Genomic DNA, 21,561 nt, shown 5'->3' on the forward strand with positions numbered 1-21,561 from the left:
CATTTTTTGTACTGAATCCATGCTGTTAAATTTTCAGCTATAACAGTGATAGCTACACAAATAGAGAAAGGGTTAATATTTTTCTAGTGAAAAATCTATGAAATTATACTAACAAACTTCTTTGCCTTAATTTAGCATAGTGAATATAATTTTTTTCTTAATTATTCGGAGTAATGTTAATTAAAAATAAACATCTATTTAAAAACTATTTTTAGATAGTGGGCATTATATGGCCAAGTTGGTGCTGGTACCACATTTGCTTCTGACATCTTTAATACAGGGTGTTCCCCCAAAATGTATATACACTTTGAATAATTATTAATTCCAATGGGTTAAATCTGAAAAGAAACATCAATTGAGCTATCAGCTGATAAGTGTGTATACATTTTGGGGGGCACCCTACATACACTCTTGCTCCCCTTGGTCAGCATCACTTAAGGTACTGGCATCAACACATGATTTGCCACCTCCATTCTCAGTCTCTTGTTGATCACTTTGTGTACAGCTTCATGGATCTGTTTCTTACCTTTTCTACTGAATGACATTCTCTTACAATTCAAAATCAATATTTGATTTTTTTTCAGTATTGACCTTTAGTTTACCCACTAACCACTAATTGTGTTCTCCCTTTAGCTGTGCTGCTAGTCCAATGGATAAACACTTTATCTGATTAGTCTTGGCCCAGGAAATTTCTCTTGTTTAAGACACTTGGGGCTTTCCTTAAAAATTTTATCCAAGCCAGGTTTTTTCTTGCTATACCAGTGAGACCAAGCCCTTTTTAAAGATGACCACTTTTGCCCTAACCGGTTTGGCTCAGTGGATAGAGCGTCAGCCTGCGGACTCAAGTGTCCCAGGTTCGATTCCAGTCAAGGGCATGTACCTTGGTTGCGGGCACATCCCCAGTAGGGAGTGTGCAGGAGGCAGCTGGTCGATATATCTCTCTCATTGATGTTTCTAACTCTCTATTCCTCTCCCTTTCTCTATGTAAAAGAAATCAATAAAATATATATTTAAAAAAAAGATGACCACTTTAGTCATTATCATATTCATAGGGAATTTAGGCTTTGACCTATTTTTTTTAATGTGGCTGCTTTGATGCATAAATAATACTGAATTAAGGATAGGACAAGCCTTCTTGCAGGTGTTATTTTTCTCAAGAACACTATTGTCATTGCTTTATTTGCTCAATCATATTACTTCTGAATAATTCAAACAGTGGATCTTTGATGTAACTTCTTTATGCTTCAATCTTTTTTTTCTCATATGATTAGTGTTTTGGTTGGGTTGTAAATAAGGCTGACTCCTCATGGTAAGTGAATACTAGGGCATTTGACTAGTGTTCAGAATTTTTTTTTAAGAAGTAACCCCAAAATTAGAAATTCATGTTTGTGTATGTTATACAAAGTTTACATTGCTATCTGTGGTAAAGTACAGACAATATCATTTGTTGTATGTATGATAGAATGTGAAAATTTTCATTTGTAAGAGCTCTTACAAATCAGTTAGGTTTAGGCAAAAAATGAGCAAAGATCATGAACTAGGAATTAGCAAAAGAAGAAATGTGAAGTGACTAGTAAATAAGAAAAACTTACCAAATCTTACTTATAATCAAAGTTCTAAAATAGAATAAGACAAAAATTATCATCTGTCAAACTGATAAGAATTAGAATAGCTTGTAGGTGTATGAATCTGTACAACTTTTGTAAATATCTGTATAACCTTATATAAAGAAGGCTGCTGGTGCCCTAGCCGGTTTGACTCAGTGGATAAAGTGTCGGCCCACAGACTAAAGAGTCCTGGTTGCATGCTCGATCCCTGGCCCTGATCAGGGCTTATGCGGGAGGCAACCAATTGTTGTGTCTCTGACATCATCTTTCTCTGTCTCTTCCACTCTCTCTAAAAATCAATGGAAAAATATCCTCACGTGAGGATTAACAAAAAAAGAACAGCAACAAAAAAAGAAGGCAGTTGGTGACATATATCAAAAACTTAAAAACTACCTTTTATCTGAAATTCTACTTCTAGGAATTTATCCTAAAGATATAACAGGACAAATGTAAATGCTAATGATGAATGATTGGTTAAAATAGTTATATTATATCGATGTCAATATCAGTATAGTGGAATGCTAGTGAGCCATTAAAAATGAAGTAATAGAGTATTTAATGACATGAAAAAATGTTCATAATAAAAGCAAAAATTTTGGACATAGCTATTAGATACATCCCATCCTGGAAATTGTCCTTTTGGACATCCTCAGTTACCCAAGCATAAAAGTGAATAATCTTTTCATTACCCTCACTATCCATAATATCAGATTTGCCTAATGTTTTAATAGACTCCTAGGTACAATAGAAAATATGCATTTAATATAATGTGATTTGTATTTCTGAATAATGCCTTACATATTGGCTTTTTCAGATCTTTTCAAGGTATAAGATATTCTAGGTCAGCACCATCCAAGAGATCGGTGGTGAAAATACCTATAGTTTGCACTGTTCATATGGAACTATTACCCGTATGTGGCCATTGAGCTCTTCCAATATAGAGGTGGGCAAAAGTGGGTTTATAGTTGTGAATATACAAAACAGTATATCCTTGTATTACTTATTAATTAATGTGTTATTTATTTGTATTATAACTATAAACCTACTTTTGCCTACCCCGGTATGGCTAGTGCAACTGAGGAACTGGATTTTTAAAAATTTTTAATAATTTTAAATTACCACATATAGCTAGTGGCTATCGTATTGGACAGTGAAGATTATTATCTTAATCTATAAGTTTCACCAGTGAAGTATGATTAGGAAACATTGACGACTGCCGAACTCTTATTCCCAGATAGCAAGATTTGTTTTCTAAGGATTGGCTCTACAACTATAGCATTTCTATTATTTGGATAACAGTAGGTCTGAATTGATTTTTCATGGAAGCCAAAAATGTGATAAAATTAATTATGCCTTTTTTATATGCTCTACTAGAGGCCCGATGTACAAAAATTCATGCAAGAGTAGGCCTTCCTTCCCCCGGCTGCTGGCACTGGCTTCCCTCTGGCACCCGGGACCCGGATTGGCTTCCCTCCAGCCCTGGCTTCGTCAGGAAGGATGTCTGGAATGACAACCAGTCTAATTAACATATTACCCTTTTATTATTATAGATAAGGCATAGATAAACACATAAATGATATAGTACTTCTGAAATTCAAATATATTTCATTGGTTATAGTAAGTCTTTTAGTAAGTCTATAAGCAATATTCCAATTTTAGCCTATATCAAATATCTGCCTCCTAAAGGATAATAGCTTTTTAAAATAGAATATGTATAGGCCACAGTCTTAATTCTCTGCCAGGAATTATATTACTAACATGTCTTATTTGATTTAGTGTCAGAAATTTGGAGAGTATCACAAAGATGATCCAAGTTCCTTCAGATTTTCAGAAACTTTCTCCCTTTATCCACAGGTGAGTAGATAAAAGGTCTGTGTTCTTTGTGTTGATAATAGTGTTGGGTCTCACTTTCCTTATTGACTTTTATTTCTCAACTTACAAAGCCTATTTATTCTTTTGGTTAGGTAAGTTTTGGGATAGCTAAGAAATTAATATTATGCTGTGAGTCGTCAGTGAAAAAAGTATATAGTATTTTTATGTTGCCCTTGCAAATAGTCATTTATTTGTGGTGAATAGAAATCTACATAAGAACCCTGTTATGGAATAGAATTAGAAGTAGATCAGACTAGTTTTCCCTCTGATATAAGGGGTCTAATTACAGTGGTACCAAAAGAACTTCACCTGAAGTGGTTCGACCAATCAACTAGTCTTACAGCATGGTATCAGCACCCAAGAACAGTTTTATGGAGATATACCAGATAAATAGATAAGAAGCTAATTTGATATATCTTACAGAAGCTTTTCATTTGGGCAGTGGAATCTATCCCTCTATCGTTTTGATAGATATTTTTAAAATCTAGATTATTTATATGAGTAACAGGTAACATTTATTCAACAAAGTACTATGTGCAAGGAACTTTAGGAGAATAAAGATGACTGATATGGATCCCATTTTTTTTATACTTCTAAAATAATTTATTTTTTCATTGCTGTGACAATCAACTTTGATACTAACATTTTAGTAATTAAAGTAGGAGTATAAGAAGAGCCCTAATCTATAAGGAATGCTCACGTCCCTGAAGAAGGGGCAGGTCAGTAAGGGCCCAAATTTTCGCCGGTCTTTAAGTGGAAAGGCAAAACATCACACCTTGAAAAGAGGCTTTACTCAGCCAAAGTTAATAAGACCTCTTTAAGCCTATTGATCTGAAGCTGTTCCAGGAAGGGAAAAAAAAAAGCGTCCAGGCCAGACGTTCAGCAGCAGCCAGAGTTGGACTCTATGTCACCAGAGTTCTGCTGGGAGGCGATGGGTGCCACCGATGTTGAAATACACTGTTGAGGACCAATCTTGATGCCATTTGCCACATTGTGGACATCAAATAAACCCTGCTGGATCTTCCTATATATTTCTTTGGCTGTGTTAATGAAGGCCTCTTCAACATTGCAGGCTGTTTGGGCTGAAGTTTCCATGAATATAAGTCCATGCTCCTGAGTAAAGGCCCCCCCCCCCCCCCCCACACACACACACAAACACACACACATACACACATTTTTTCTTCCCATCCCTTCAGGACTCTAAGTCACTGTTATTCCCAATCAGCATGATAACCATGTTGGAACTAGAGTGCTGCCGGGCATCCTCCAGCCATGAGGTCAGGTGGTTGAAGTTTTCACGCCTTGTGATGTCATACACCAGCAGTGCTCCAGCTGCTCCCCTGTAGTAGGAATGGGTGATAGAACAGAAAAATTCTTGCCCAGCTCTATCCCAGATTTGCAGTTTGATTTGTTTCCCATCAATGTTGACTATACGGGCCCCAAACTCCACACCTATGGTGAGGTTGTGGACAGGCTGGAACCGCTTGTCTGTAAACTGCTGGAGGAGACATGACTTCCCCACACCTAAAAGAGGAGGATGCACATTCTAGCCTTCATGTGGCCGGGAACAGTCGTGGATCCCATTTTTAAGGAGCTTTCAATCTGAAGGGTGAGATGGCAGAACTGAAAATGAGAAATGGGATGAGAGATACATAGAATTTAAAGGAAACTGGAAGGAATCCTTCCAAATGGGCGGTTAGTTATATATTTATGTTTTTGTTATTTTTAAATCCTAACCTGAGGATATTTTTCCATTGATTTTCAGAGAGAGTGGAAGAGAGAGGGAAAGAGAGAGAAATAAAGATGTGAGAGAAACACATTGATTGGTTGCCTCCTGCATTGTGCCCTGACCAGGGTCTAGGCCGGTGAGGAGCCTGCAACTGAGGTATGTGCCCCTGACCGGAATGGGGAACCCAGGACTCTTTGGTCTGCAGGCTGATGCTCTATCCACTGAGCCAAACCAGCTAGGGCAGTTAGTTACATATTTATAGAAGAGGTGGCTTTTTAGCTCAGCCTGGAATGATGATTAATATTAATAAGTAGAAATTCAAATTTTTGCTCATGAAAACTTTGTTTAAAGCCTCAACTTTTCAGAGCTCCTCTAACATTGTTTGGAAAATGTTTTATTGATTTGTAACATAGAAACTCCATGTTTACAGGGGGTGACTTCCCTAAATTTCTGGTGAAGTTTTAAGGAACTGGGAAAAGGCAGAGTCCACTTGTCTTAAGGCAGGCAAAAACCCTTGCTGTGTTGGGAATTTTCAGGCCTCATCTTCATAGAAGAAACTAATGGAAAAGGAAATGAGAGTATTAGCTTAAGCATTTGGCTGAATTCTCCACACTTTCTTTGCTTTCTCTTCTCTCCCTACTTTACACCTTCTCTTTAGGCTTTTAGATTCTGAGAAGTCTGGGCATCCCATCTTTTCCCCTTTGTGGGAAATATGGACCAGAAGACCCAGAAAGACTTTTCTACTTTGGGTTTTCAAAGCTGATCATCTTCTGAAAGGTGACATAGACTGAATTTAATGGAGGTCTTCATCTTCAGAATATTTAACTCCAAATTTAGCATTTACTCATTCCTCTGAATAAACAGGAGTGGCTGAAGTGGTAAGGGATGAGAGAACTGCTCAGTACATTAGGAAAAGGAATGAGAATTTCAGTGAGTGGCCTGTGTTGGGAGAGAGAAATGTGGAGTGAGTTTTTTTCAGGAGCAACCTGTAGACACTTGAGACCTGAGGGCCGAAGGAAGGTGAGAGAAGTAACTGAAAGACAAATGGGTGGGAGCACTTGGGAGCTGATCCTATTGATTGTATCAAAGACCTTTGATTGTGTCACAGGACAGTGGAGCTCCTTCATTCAGGTTTAACTCTCCCTCTTTCTGATATTTTTCATATGAGGAGTGGAAGGGGAAAGAATAAATGAAACCCTGTAGGGAATGTTACCTAGAGATAAGGAAGACCTTAAATATTAAGAAACAAGTGGGTGTATGTAAGTCTTTTTAAAAACCAGTGCAGACCCTTTCCAGTGCAATTTGTGGGAGTTACACAAAAAGCAGAAAATCTGTTAATCTATTTTTAAGTTCTCTTAGAGTATTTGGTGGTGTTAATGAATAAGAATAAAAAAGTGCAGAGATGTGGTCAGAGAAATGAGGGATAAAAACAAAGAATGTTGATGTGCACCACCTGGCATCAGCCTCTGAAAAACTTAAATCTGAGCTAGGGATTTTTGTCTCTAATTTTGTTTTTATTTTGAGTCACCCCTTTTACTTTACTCTTTTAATTGTTGAATTACATTTTCAAGTAACTGGTAAATATCATAAATAAGATTCTTAGAAATATAATTTTCAATGCCATTTGTTTTATTGTGGTTTTAGTAGTTGTAATCAAATGCTTTTTGTAATAGTAGACTCCTATTGCAATATTAAAGTCATTAAAAAGCTGTCTCACATGTTTTATCTTGTAGTTTATGTTTCACTTAAGAAGGTCTCCTTTCTTGCAAGTTTTTAACAACAGCCCTGATGAGAGTTCATACTATCGTCACCATTTTATGCGTCAAGACTTGACCCAGTCTCTAATCATGATTCAACCTATTCTGTATGCGTATTCTTTTAGTGGACCACCAGAGGTAAGAGGGGCATAAAAATTGTTTTTGTTACGGTGATGTGGGCCATTAGAAAGTGAAAAACAACAAATTTTTTCTTTCTTTTTTTTAATATGAAAGATTTTATTTTATTTATTTATTTAAAAATATATATATATTATTGATTTCAGAGAGGAAGGGAGAAGAAGAGAGAGATAGAAACATCAATGATGAGAGGGAATCATTGATTGGCTGCCTCCTGCACGTTGGACCGAGCCCGCAACCTAGGCATGTGCCCTTGACTGGAATCGAACCTGGGACCCTTTTGGTCTGCAGGCTGACACTCTATCCACTGAGCCAAACCAGCAAGGGCAACAAACTTTTTCTTGAAATGCAGTACTAAATATAAGAATTTAATTCAAGAATAATTATCTTAAATTATTAATTTGTTTATTTAAAGTATATATGAGTACTTACCATGTGCTAGACTCCATGCTAGGTCATATTAGGAAATCATTAAACAAATAATGAGACAGTGAGATAGAAGAGACTTTTTTTTTTGTATTTTTTTATTTATTAAATCTTTATTGTTCAGATTATTACATTTGTTCCTCATTTTTCCCCCCCATAGCTCCCCTCCACCCAGTTCCCACCCCACCCTCTGCCCTTACCCCGCCCCCCCACTGTCCTCATCCATAGGTACACAATTTTTGTCCAGTCTCTTCCCGCATCTCCCACACCCCTTTCCCCCCCATGAATAGTCAGTCCATTCCCTTTCTATGTCCCTGATTCTATTATAATCACGTTCATTCTGTTCATCAGATTATTTATTCACTTGATTCTTAGATTCACTTGTTGATAGATGCATATTTGTTGTTCATAATTAGTATCTTTACCTTTTTCTTCTTCTTCCTAGAAGAGACTTTTAAGATCATTTTTTCCAGTCATTTGGTTGATCAAATCCTCAGGGCTTATGATTCTTATATTTTTAACAATGCCTAGTGGTGATTATGATTCTAGAATCTGTAGTTTATTCCAGAGTTTAGTGTCTGAATAAAACCTCTTGCTTTAATATCTCATTTTCCTCTAGTCTTTTTTGAATATAAGCTACAGTTGATTATATAGACATGTACTTAGAAAAGGGATAAAGTCATCCATTTAGTTTCCTTAACAAACTGTCCCACTTATTTTAACTTATCAAGTAAACAGTTTTTTCATCTTGTAGTTAAAATTGTCTATTTTATCAGGTAAATGTATGTTATGACCATATTTGAAAATAATACTTTAGGAAAGGTCAGTATAAAGAGAATACTTATAATACTGATTGATTAATGATCCCTCATGAGGCCTTTATTTACTATTTTGTAAAAAATAAGTGGATAAAATGTTTTATTTTGTTACAATAATTTAGTATTTATCTCATATTTTCTACTTTTTTATGAAAATAGATATTTTTAACATGTTTACCTAACTATGTATTTGCTCTTGTAGTTCTTTGAATCAAGAAAGAAAGTTTAGAAATAACTTAAAAATTTCAGAGTAATATATGTAAATTGTAGACATCTGGAAAAAGTAGAATAGTGTTTAGAAGAAAATTGGAATCCTATCATGTCTAGTACCTGTTTCTCTCAAGTTCCAGCCTTTCCATTTAGTCCATGAGTCCTATTAGCTTCATTTTCTTAGGCTTTGCTTTTGAGTTTCCTCTATTCTTTCCTGCATTATCGTCATTTTCTCTCTATCTGGATTATTCTTATTAACATATAAACCTTAAAAGCACTCATAGTTGTCAACCAATGTCATTCCAATAAATTTAATTAAAAATATGTTTTTATTGATTTCAGAGAGGAAGGGAAAGGGAGAGAGAGAGAGAGAGAGAGAGAGATGGAAACATTAAAGATGAGAGAATCATTGATGAGCTGCCTTCTACACGTCCTTCCTCCCTCCCACCCACCCTGCCTTGGGGATCAAGCCAGCAACCCAGGTGGGAGTGGAAGTGTGACCTCTTGGTTCATAGGTTGAGGCTCAATCACTGACCCATGCCGGCCAGGAATAAATTTAATTTTTTAAAAAAGGCATTCATGTTAAAACAAACAAAAAACCCTGACTTGACATTTTTTTCTAATTGACACCCCATCTCTCTGGTTCTGGTCACAGCCAAATTCACAATCTACTTGTCTATACTTTCTCACCTCATATTCTCTTCTCAACCTGTATCAGTCAGACTCTTATCCCTAACATCATACTGAAACAACTCATAACATTACCCTACATCTTGCCAGAACTCTCAACAGTATTCTCCTAGTGAGGACTCCTTGCAAACCTTTTGCTCTAGGCTTCTCTGACACCTATAGTACCTTCCAGGTTTCCTCCTACTCACGCCTGTTCCTTCTCAGGTTCCTTTTGTTGTTGGCTTCTCCCTTTCAGACCTCTAAGTTATGCTCCAGGAATCTGACTTCTTCTCTGTCTTTCCTTTCTCTATGTGATGCAGTCTAATCTCATAGGTTTAATTACCATCTTCATGCATGTGATATTTAAATTTATGTCATTAGTTCAGGCCACTCCCTTTCATTTCATAACCCCTACTTCCAGCCTGCTCCAAATTTGCTCTATCCCAAGCTTTTCCCCTCTTACTCAATGATTCCACCATCAAGCTTGAGTCATCCTTGATTTCTTTTTCACTCATTTCTCAATTGTTAAACTCAGCTTAGAGATTTCTGAGAAAATAAAGTTAAAATATGCCATGAGAATTCATAATAGCAAAAGGTTTTAAGTAATATGATACAAATTTAAAACTTAAAAAATTTAAATTGTTCCTGGAAAGATCTTGTGTATCTTTAATTTATTTTTCCTTCTTCCTCCTTTCTCATTTTGTTCACGTTAGCCGGTTCTTCTTGATAGCAGCAGCATTCTTGCAGATCGTATTCTTCTGATGGACACATTCTTCCAGATTTTGATTTATCATGGTGAGGTAAGATCCCATAGCATTTAAAGCTGTGTCACTATGTACCTCGTGTTTTCCACTATGATAAACTTTTATTTCCATTTCTATAAAATATGTATAAAATGTGGTCCTTCCTACTTCATTTGCAATTGACTCACCTGTGATAATTTTATCTTTTTGTCCACACATGATTAGACAAATAGGTTTATAAAAAGCATAGTGTTGTGAAAATAAAAGCATTGATATATACATAGGCAGATCATATTTTTGGGTTTTACCAAAAGGCATTAAGAGGGGAAGAATCAGCCTTTGTCAGTGGGCAGACTTTCTTTTTTATTATTTCATGTAATCATTTAAAATGTTCCTTTTTTAAAACATATTTTTAATTTTTGTTTTTTTAAATTTCTTTTTATTGATTTCCGAGAGGAAGGGAGAGGGAGAGAGAGATAGAAACATCAATGCTGAAGAGTATCCTTGATCTGCTGCCTCCTTCGAGCTCCCTACTGGGGATCAAGCCTGCAACCCAGGCATGTGCCCTTGACTGGAATCGAACCTGGGACCTTTCGGTCTGCAGGCCGACACTATCCACTGAGCCAAATTGACCAGGGCACAAACAGTTCTTAGTGCCTGCCTCCTGTCACTGGTTGGTCTAATAGTTCACTGAGCAAAATTATTATTTATAATGTTCTTTACTTTTTAAGAATAATGCCTGTAATGTGATAGAGCTAGGTTTTTGCATATTTCTTTGTGTGTTTTACTTATAATGTGTGTGTCTTCAAATTGCTCGTTAATGTGCTTAAAGAAAAAAATCATAAATGCAGATAATATAAAACTATAGAGTGTGTTGACTGATTCAGTTAACTTAGAAGCCAAGCCAGGTTTAAATTTTTGGATGATTTAATTTGGAGCCATTTACTTTAATAAAAGAATTGATTGAAATACTCTTCTACAGGTATATTATCTTGATAATAGTATTGCTATTATTATTAAAGTTTTTTTTTTAAATATATTTTATTGATATTTTACAGAGAGGAAGGGAGAGGGATAGAGAGTTAGAAATATCGATGAGAGAGAAACATCGATTAGCTGCCTCCTGCACACCCCCCACTGGGGATGTGCCCGCAACCAAGGTACATGCCCTTGACCAGAATCGAACCTGGGACCCTTCAGTCCGCAGGCCGACGCTCTATCCACTGAGCCAAATGGGTCAGGGCATATTAAAGTTTTTATGTTTACTTATCTTGCCAGAATGTAACTTCATTGGTAAAGACTTCATAATAGTAGGTAATTTAGAAGTCTCTGGGAAATCTTCTGTAATAAAAACTTACCTCATTTATCATAAGCTTAGGTAGATAGCTTTTAGGAACATTAATTTGATAAATATATTGTTTAGTAACATTAATTTGGTAAGTGTATTATTTTAAAGGAGAAGAAATATCATAATTATGTATCTATTTACTCAAGGACACTGAAATTCATATTCTTAACTTTAAAAATTGAGATAAATGGAATAATCTATAATTTTCTTATTATCTGAAGATTGTTTCTGTTAGAAAAAATGCCTTTAAAATTTTTGGATACACAAGAACTTAAAAGTAATAATTCCAATAATTTTTTTAAAATAAGACCATAGCCCAGTGGCGCAAGTCAGGATACCAGGACATGCCAGAATATGAAAATTTCCGCCACCTTCTGCAAGCCCCAGTGGATGACGCCCAGGAGATTCTTCACTCCAGATTTCCAATGCCGAGATACATCGATACTGAACATGGGGGCAGCCAGGTAAGTACTGTTGCTCTGTTTGTGTGTTTGTTTGTTGCTGCTTTTGTAATGAGTTGTTCCTATTTGCCTTCTGACTTTAATTTGAATAGACTGCTCTACCAGGCAAATAGGAAGGAGATGGCAGGAGAAGGTATCTAGGAGTACGTATAGTTACTTTTTGCCATAGTTTTGAGAGCAGAGCTGTACGATTACTGACTAGTGGACTAATGCTGGCAGTTTCTCCCATTCCTGCATACAGCCCAGCTCCAATAACAGGGCCAGGATAGTGTTATGGTGGTATGCCAGCTCCAGTTGAGCAAGAAGACATGGACAGTGAGGGAAATAACTTAGTGTACTTTTCTTAAAGCTGTTATTTACTGATTAAGTCTGTGAATATGAAGTTTGTGGACACATAGTTTTTTCTGTTTTCCTCATTCTATCATTCTATTTTTCTAGAAAATGTCATGTAAAGGAAAGCATTATGGTATTAAAAAAGGTTTTGTGGTTTTTACAATTACATGAGGATTAAATAAGATAACATGTACACATACACATGGCCCTTTTGATCCTTTCAGAAGTCTAAGCTAGGACCCCTTAACTTACATTATAAAATACATTTTACTGTACTTATTTCAGTTATAATAAATTAGTTATAAATTGTTTTAAAGTCTGTTTCATTTTCTTGTTAAAGGCAGAGATCACACTTTTTTTTTGCTTTTTTTTTTTTTGCTGCATTTCTAGGCCTAGTATAATAAAGTAGGTAGTAAATACCAATAACTATTCTTCAGAAATAATAGCAATTATTATTAGCATTTTATATAATAGCTACTGTGTATTGAGAATTTGCAAAGCTAATAGTTAGAATTTTACACACTATCTCTCATTTGATCCTCCTAATAGTCCTTTTGTTATCTTTGTTATACAGATAATAAAATTGGGACTTAGGTTACTTGTGGCCGAGGCAACATAATAAATGTAGGAGTTGGGATTTGAATCCAGATGTTCTGACTGTAGAGGCAGTTAGTTGTCTTGTGTTAAACTGTTTACTTATGGAGTAGAAAAAAAGATTTTGTATGGTACTGAGTTTCAAAAAATGTGACAGCCTGTGATCTTCCAATATAAAATAGTAATTTATGATGGTTCTCTCATTGATGTTTCACCGTGGCATTGCTGTTTTCCTCTTTTATTCTGGCTTTTTCACGATGATAAGGCACGTGGATAGATGGATAAAATGTTGGGTAGTTTGTCTCATAGAATAGCCTACAGTTTAAAAAAGTTTGAGAGTTATTTATTTATTTTTTAAAAAATATATTTTATTGATTTTTTACAGAGAGGAAGGGAGAGGGATAGAGAGTCAGAAACATCGATGAGAGAGAAACATCGATCAGCTGCCTTTTGCACACCTCCCACTGGAGATGTGCCCGCAGCCAAAGTACATGCCCTTGACCGGAATCGAACCCGGGACCTTTCAGTCCGCAGGCCGACGCTCTATCCACTGAGCCAAACCGGTTAGGGCAGTTTGAGAGTTATTGTTTAAATTAACAATATGTAAGTTTTCACAATTTTTATTTTTATTAATATTTCTTTTTATGATTTTTTTTATCATATTTTGGAATGTCAAACCTCTGATGATGTTTCAGACAAAGTGTTTAGTAAATTTCACACTGATCTTGTCATAATTGTTGCAGACGTAATTTTTATATGCTGAGTTTTAGACTCAGCAATTTATTATTTGCTATTAATGTTATGAATGTATGATTTGGAAAGAAGAGGGTACATTTATTATTTATTTGTAATGTATAGTGGCCTACATATTTCAAAATGTTCATTTTTTAAAAAGTTATATTTTAATAAAATTGATTTTAGATGGCATAATATATTTGTTCAACTTAATATTGACTAAACCTATTTTTGATGGATAATGTTATGTCTTCTTTGCTTTCAAGGCCCGTTTTCTGCTTTCAAAAGTCAACCCTTCACAGACCCATAATAATATGTATGCCTGGGGACAGGTAAGTATAAATAGCAGACCTTGGAAGTTATTTCATTGTGTATTTATAGTTTGTTATTTTCGTGAGAACTGCATTTTCCCTATGTATTTGATAACAATTTCTGTTGGAAAAGTAATGAAAAAATAAGAGTAGAAAATGAAAGTATTTGGTGATACCATAGAAAATAAAAAAGTGATCATATCAAATAGATAGAACCCTTTCATATTCCAAATTTAGCACCACACCCTTGAGAAAAAAAGCAATAGAGTGTATAACATAAGATAGAAGTGATGATTTATTTATTTTAATTTTTTAATATATTTTTATTGATTTCAAAGAGGAAGGGAGAGGGAGTGAGAAAGAGAAACATCATTGATGAGAGAGAATCATTGATTGGCTGCCTCCTGCACGCCCCGCACTCGGGATGAGCCCTCAATCCGGGTATGTGCCCCAACCCGGAACCGAACCATGACCTCCTGGTTCATAGGTTGACGTTCTAACACTGAGCCACACCAGCTGGGCAGAAGTGATGATTTAAACTTAATGCTACCATGACCACAAAAGGTCACACACAGTAAGCCAGGAGAGGTCAGGGATTATAGCTGAGCAGGAGAGGCTGGAGGCCTGGAAATCATTATTAATATATTTTAATTTGGTAGAAGTTTAACCTCTTGGTACAGTGTATCAAATTTATTTAGTATACAATAGGCAGGACTCGATATTTGTACTTGAGGGTACACAGCAGACATTGCTGCCTTTAAAGAGCTTATAATCTAGAGGCCCGGTGCACGAAATTCGTGCACTGGGGGTGGTGGGCGGGGGAGGGTCCCTCAGCCCAGCCTGTGCCCTCTCACAGCCTGGGAGCCCTGCGATCAATCACCCCACAGAGGAAGGCCCTGCCCACCCACAGTAGCGCTGCCGGCCAGGTAGCCTGGGCCTTTCTCTGCGGGGCTATTGATCACGGGGCTCCACAATAGATCTTCCCAAAGAGATAGGCCCTGCCCACCCAGCTGGGGCTCCACAATGGATCGCCCCCGCAGAGGGATGCCCCACCCACCCGCACAGTGCCACCACCACCTGCAGGAGAAGGGTGTGTGATCAGAAAAGGGGACATTTCCTTTTAGAATGGTTATTATTTCAATACGTGGAAATTACCTAAGGAAGGGAATTCTAGGTAGAGGGTAGTATGGGCTAAGGTACAGAGTACATGTAGGGACAAATGGTAGGACATAAAAACTAGAAATGCATCGTACATCAAAATTGTGGAGGACCTTGAATGCCAGGCTGAGGAGAGAGGAGATGAGTCTTTGTTTGTTAAGCAACAAAATGCTATTAGAGGTTTTAGACAGAGGGGTGAATTTGAGCCTTAGATGATATAGTCGCATGATAAGATTTATTGGGAGCAGCTTGTAGCTTGAAACTATTATCTGCTGCCCTATCTGGTTTTTCTCAGTGGTTAGAGCATCAGCCCGCGGACTTCATGAAGGGTCTCCGGTTTGATTCTGGTCAAGGGCATGTTCCTTGGTTGCAGGCTCAATCCCTAGCCGGATGGGGTGCATGCGGGAGGCAACTAATCGATGTGTCTCTCTCACATTGATATTTCTCTCTCTGTCTTTCCTCCTCCCTTCCACTCTCTCTAAAAATCAATGGGAAAAAAATATTCTTGGGTGAGGATTAACAAAATAAACAAACAAAAAAAAGAAACTGTATCTACTGAAGGAATCCAAGTGAGAGGGAATGAAGGCAAGATGGTGAAAAGGAATCGGTTTGGGAGATAACTCCAAAGTAGACACCATGAGACTTCGTTAGAAGTTGCAGGAATGTAAAAATTATTCCAGGGCAGGACAGCTATACACAAAATCTGAATTCTGATTGGGTCCTGGATTAGAGGGAGAGATATGAGGGAAAGAACATAATTGGGATGATTTGTGAAATTTGAGTATAGAATATATGTCAGATACTAGTATGTGGTCAGATTTCTTGAGTGTGATAATGGTGTCGTGGTTATGTAGGAGATTGTCCTTGGTCTTAAGAGATACATCCTTAAGGGTTTGGGGTAAAATGCTATGATGTCTTCAACTTGTAGAAATAATTCAAGAAGAAGAAAACGAAAAGGAAAATTATATAGAAACATAAAGCAGATGTGGCAAAATATTAATCAGTGAATTTATAGAGTATGTGGCTGTTCATTGTACTTTTTTTAAAAAAACTTTTCTGTAGGTTTGAATTTTTAGAAAATAAATAGCTGAGGGAAAACAAAGTAATTTGGGGTTTTGGCCTAGGTAACTAGGAGAACATGTGTCAGTGAGTGGGAGAGCAGAACTTTCGATTTTAGACACGTTGAGTTTGGGGTACCATTTAGATGTCCATAGTAAGCCTGCTGTTGGAAATTTGGGTTTGGTGATCAGGGCAAGGATGTGAAAGTTGATTGTGGAAACATGATACTTAAAGTGGATGCTTGTCCAAGGAGAGAGTAAAGAGGCAAATGAGGTTTGAGATAAAACCTTGAGGAAGCATGAGTGGTAGGAATATTTTATAAGTAATCAAAAAGGTGAACAGAAAATGAAAAGAATACCATGTTATAATAGGTGAGGGAGGACCTTGTAAAAGGAAGAAGACGGGGTAACACACACTGAGATGCTGCAGACATTTAAAGGAGGGTAAAGACTGAAAGAAGTCAGATGGACTTGGTGACGAGAAGGTCATTTGTCGCCTTTGATAAGCAGGTTTAATATAGCGATTGAGTAGAAGTTTGTAAGGAATTAGTGGGTGGTAAAGAAATGGAGGTTGTAAGTAAAAATGATTTTTTTCTAAAAATACCCTGAGTTTAAATAGTAGGATAGAAAGGATGATGATTAGAATTAGGGCACAGAAGTTATTTGTAGACCAAGTTAAAGAAGCTAATATTGGGGACACACAAAAGAACAGCTTATAGATGTTTAAGATCCTCAAAAGGAGACAGTGTGATCACCAGCACTACATACATGGGAGTGAAGTATTGGTAAGGAGCAGGACATTTATTTCTCCATAAGCAAAGGATGAGAAGGCTGAAGACAGAGTTTGAGGAGGAGAGAAAGCTCACGTTGGATAATGGCCTGTTTCTTTTCAGTAATAGAAAATTACTAAGAGAAATGCTGGAGTTAAAGCTAGAAAATAAAAAAAGATTAAAAATAACTACAAGAAGTATAGGATATCAGCAGATGGTGAATAAGAGGCTTTTACAGCAGTGGTGAGGGCCCTTTTTATATACTAACAATTTCTAGAGAATGCTTCCATAATGCTTGTCAACTATGCTTTGTAGTTCAGGCATTGCATGAAAGATTAAAGACTTTGGGTATAATTTGGAACTGGAGATAAGAAAGATGGACACATTAAAGAATAATTTAGAGCAAAGGTAAACAACTGCCCGTTATGTTTTGGTTACTATGCTGAGCTTTTTATGCACTCCTATTTAATTATTAAAACACTTCTGTGAGGTGGGTACTATTAACCCTATTTTTTAGAAAAGGAAATTGAAGCTTTCCAAGATCACGTAGTTAAATTGTGGCAGGGTCCAGATTTGAACCTAGGACAGTCTGACTCTAGAATCTGAATTTTTAAAATATATATTTCTTTATTGATTTCAGAGAGGAAGGGACAGGGAGAGAGATAGAAACATTAATGATGAGAGAGAATCATTGATTAGCTGCCTCCTCCATGCCCCCCTACTGGGGATCGAGCCCACAACCCGGGCATGTGCCCTTGGCCAGAATCGAACCTGAGACCCTTCAGTCCGCAGGCTGACGCCCTATTCACTGAGCCAAACTGGCTAGGGCTAGAATCTGAATTTTTAATCCCTAACCTAAATTGTTTACTGCAATTTATGTAATTAACTTGGTAGCCAGGCATTTTACTAAAAAATATGGAATCTAATACCTTAGTTTTCTTTTTGCCGGAAATCAAGTACCCAGTATCTATGAGTGGCCTGAAGAGGGCACCACTGCAACACTGCTTCTGTGACAAGATGCTGAGGCCTTGCTGTAGTGCTTCTTATGCTAAATCACATAAAGCTTGGCCTTTCTGCCTAATCTTGGATGTATTTTAAAGAGAAAAAGGGTGCACTTGAAAGATTGAGATCAACCTGCTTCAAATTTTTGATAAGATTTAGTTGAACATTTATATTTATAATTTCAAATAAGATCTTCTAGAATATAATTTAGAAAATCCATATATATATATTTTTTGTCTTGACTAGGAAAAATAGGTCAGAGTGTGAGTGAATTGAGGTGGGGGAAAATATGTATGAAATGAAAAAAAAAATCAAATCCTATATAATAAAAGGCTAATATGCAAATTGACCAAATGGCGGAATGACCAGTTGCTATGACATGCACTGACCACTGGGGGCAGACGCTCAATGCAGGAGCTGCCCCCTGTTGGTCAGTGTGCTCCCACGGGGGGAGCGCTGCTCAGCCAGAAACTGGGCTCACGGCTGACAAGCACAGTGGCAGTGGCGGGAGCCTCTCCTGCCTCTGTGGCAGCGCTAAGGGTGTCCAACTGCCGGCTAAAAATTAATATAGAAAATCTTTTTCTTTTTTTCTTTTTTTTTTTTAATATATTTTATTGATTTTTTACAGAGAGGAAGGGAGAGAGATAGAGAGTTAGAAACATCAATGAGAGAGAAACATCGATCAGCTGCCTCCTGCACATCTCCCACTGAAGATGCGTCTGCAACCCAGGTATATGCCCTTGACCGGAATCGAACCTGGGACCCTTCAGTCCGCAGGCCGACGCTCTATCCACTGAGCCAAACCGGTTTCGGTGAAAATCTTTTTCTTGCAGTAATAAAAATTCATTATTAATGTGTTTGGTTGCCAGGGTCATTCTGTCAATATCATTTTCATTAAAATAGAAATTAGGAATGTTCCCTAACTCTTGTGAATTACTTATAATCTACAAAATAAATTAAAATGACTTGGACACTTGTAAGTATAGTTTATTTAAAAATGTTTGCTTCCTTACAGCTGGCATTTCTGTTAAAATACATACAATTTTAATAAACAGGCAGCAATAAGGAGACTTATTCTTTAAACAAGATAAAAGCACCAGTTCATTAAAAAAAATAACACTGTTTTAACTTGGATATGGAGCTATTTTTAACACCAGTAGAATGGAATATGGAGCTATTGTAACACCAGATATGATGCTGACCACTTGGAGTCAATTCAGACCCCACAAGTTAAAGGATATGGTCCATACCAGACTGCCTGCACTTTAGATGCCAGCTGCAAGTAGGATTCCAGGCTACCCACACTTTCAACCAACTAGCTAAGTGTGTGTGTAGGGGGGGTTTCCATGACTCCCCTCAGGTTCAATAATTTGATAGAACAACTCATAGAACCTAGGAAAGTGCCTTATTTATGATTATAAAGATTACAAACTAGGACCAGCTAAATGAAGAGACAGAGTAAGGTCTGGAAGGGTCCCAGATACAGAGGTCTGCCACTTCTCCATGGAATCCTGTGGGACTTCCTCCCAGCACATTGTTGGGTTTGTCAGACAGGAAACTCGGCTGAGCTTTGGTATCCAGAGGTTTTTTTGGGTACTTCCTTTCCATAGGTGTGATTGATTGAATCATTGGTGCCTCACTGAACCCAATCTTCAACTCTCCGCAACCCCCGGTTCCCCTTCCTTCCCCTCCTTCCCCCTCCTTGGAGCACTGCCTGTCTTAAAGCCCCAACACTCCAATCACGTGGTTGATCTTTCTAATGACTGGCCTCCATCCTGAGTCTTCTCATCTCATAGCATAAACTCAGGTGTGATCTGAGGGGTTCATGAAGAACAAAGACACTGCTGTTCGGAAATTCCAGAAATACAGAATCCCCTCTCAGGAACCCAGGGACAAAGGCCAGTCTCATTCTTTATTACACAGCAGGAAAGAGTCATTATTGTGCTTAAAATGATTTACTTGTTTGTTTAAAACATTTGCTTATACACTGCTTATAGATTTGATGGTATCACACTATTTAAATCATAGCAAATATCTTTTTTTCTAGGAGTCTGGAGCACCTATTCTCACAGATGATGTTAGTTTACAAGTGTTCATGGATCATTTGAAGAAACTTGCCGTGTCAAGTGCTGCTTGAAGTGCTAAACATGTTAAAGACATTTAAGAAGATGAAATAATATTTCAGTTTTTTTTCTTTTCAATTAATCTGTGGAAATCAACAGATATCTCTACACGCTTTGTATTAGTATTTGAGACAACATATGCTAAAATGTTCACGTTTGTAGATTAAGCTGGAATATAAGAGCAATACGAACAAACTGACTTTGCTTGCCACAGTATTGTAACTGGTTTTGGAATATTGAGGTCTTTATAACTTAATTATGTTAAAGAGTAAGAATAGAGAATAGACATAACTCATTTGTATATTGCAGACCAAGTGGCACTGAATGTCTATACTGACTTTTGAAAACTTGTTTCTTAATTTTAGCTAGAAGGTAAACAAAATCATCAACAGTAATAAATGTGGACATTTTTGCCTGTTCATTGAATATTTTTCTGTGATTTTCATCACTTATGTATACAGTATTTCTGTACTTAATCTGTGAAGGCAAATTATTTTTATGATGATTTGTTTAGAAATTATTTGACTATATATGATAATTTTCATGAAGATAATTTGATGTTTTTGGTCATTTGGAAAAATAGTTTAGAGATGAAAAATTTTTTTGGTAACAATCCCCAGTCTAACAATAAATATGAAATTCCTACTCATACCCAACTTATGTGATTAAACATGGTTTTTTTTAAAGGGAGATAGAAAATAAACCATTTTGTGAGAGTACATTTTAGAAAGCCTTTGCACTAAGAAATGACTTGTAATTATTAAAACAATTTTGGTTTTCTCTGCATGGCTATGTTTTTTCCCTTTGTGTTTCTGAGGTAAATTTTACACTAAATCCTTCAGTACTTTAACACTATTTTGGAAGTTTACACATTACTTTTTGTTTCTGCTTCCATTTTGTGAAATTTGTTAAGTTGTAGTTCTTATTGAAACAGTATTATATAATATTTTGTTGAATTATCTCATGTGATACTCAGTTCTATTTGATTTATTCATTAGTATCATTTACCTTTATCTTTTGAAGTTTACTTGTAGCAAATGTTTACATTGCTAAAGTCAGATATATTTAACAATGAAACCTACATCAAGTACTGCAAAAATCAGGTGGTGCTATGATACATGCTTAGGGCAGTTTTGATGTTTGTGCTTGCATGAACACAATTATATGGTGGTAAAAGAGACAGAAACTTTAAAAAATTGTTTATATGTTATACTTAATTAAATTAAGTTAATCTGTTCTATTTTATTTGAATTGAATTGTGCTAGGCATAAATACCAATAAAATATACTTTTTCTCTGTTTTCCTGCTTATTTGAAATCTAGTAAAGACTGAGTTGTCTAATGTAAAAGTAGAGCATTTAAAATCTGCTATTAATTAGTAGATGAAAGTCATTCATTTTTTCAGATGACAGCTGTATCAAGATGTAATTCACACACTATACCACTTACCCATTTAAAGTGTACAGTCCAGTGGGCTTGAGAATATTCAGACTTGTGTTACCATCACCACAATCAATTTTAGAGCATTTTCATCACGCCCCAAATAGTTATTCGTTTTTGCTATAAGGAATTGTGTTTTGAAGTTAACATGTTTTGACTTGAGGAAAGACTCTGTGATGATAATAGATATTTAATTTGCCAGAATATATTATTTTTTCTCAAGTGATATTGGTACCCCTAAATTATCCTCTACTTCTCAG

At 36.5% G+C, this 21,561-nt stretch overlaps 1 protein-coding gene and 1 pseudogene across 3 annotated transcripts in view; one reads left to right on the forward strand and one right to left on the reverse strand.

The window, feature by feature from the left end:
* The window catches only part of SEC23A (SEC23 homolog A, COPII coat complex component), a 57,494-nt gene extending 36,332 nt beyond the window's left edge, over positions 1-21,162 (forward strand). For all 3 annotated transcript variants that reach the window (XM_059659614.1, XM_059659620.1, XM_059659631.1), the window contains 6 exons: positions 3,384-3,461; positions 6,942-7,103; positions 9,940-10,026; positions 11,626-11,781; positions 13,707-13,772; positions 19,787-21,162. In XM_059659614.1, the coding sequence (XP_059515597.1) occupies positions 3,384-3,461; positions 6,942-7,103; positions 9,940-10,026; positions 11,626-11,781; positions 13,707-13,772; positions 19,787-19,876 (639 nt within the window). In that variant the 3' untranslated portion in view covers positions 19,877-21,162. The remainder of the gene's footprint in view (positions 1-3,383; positions 3,462-6,941; positions 7,104-9,939; positions 10,027-11,625; positions 11,782-13,706; positions 13,773-19,786) is intronic.
* On the reverse strand, positions 4,175-5,899 carry LOC132228269 (ras-related protein Rab-2B-like; annotated as a pseudogene).
* Positions 21,163-21,561: the final 399 nt, after the last annotated feature.

Source organism: Myotis daubentonii, chromosome 1 (genome assembly GCF_963259705.1).
Source record: "Myotis daubentonii chromosome 1, mMyoDau2.1, whole genome shotgun sequence".
In the NCBI taxonomy this organism is placed as follows: Eukaryota; Metazoa; Chordata; class Mammalia; order Chiroptera; family Vespertilionidae; genus Myotis; species Myotis daubentonii.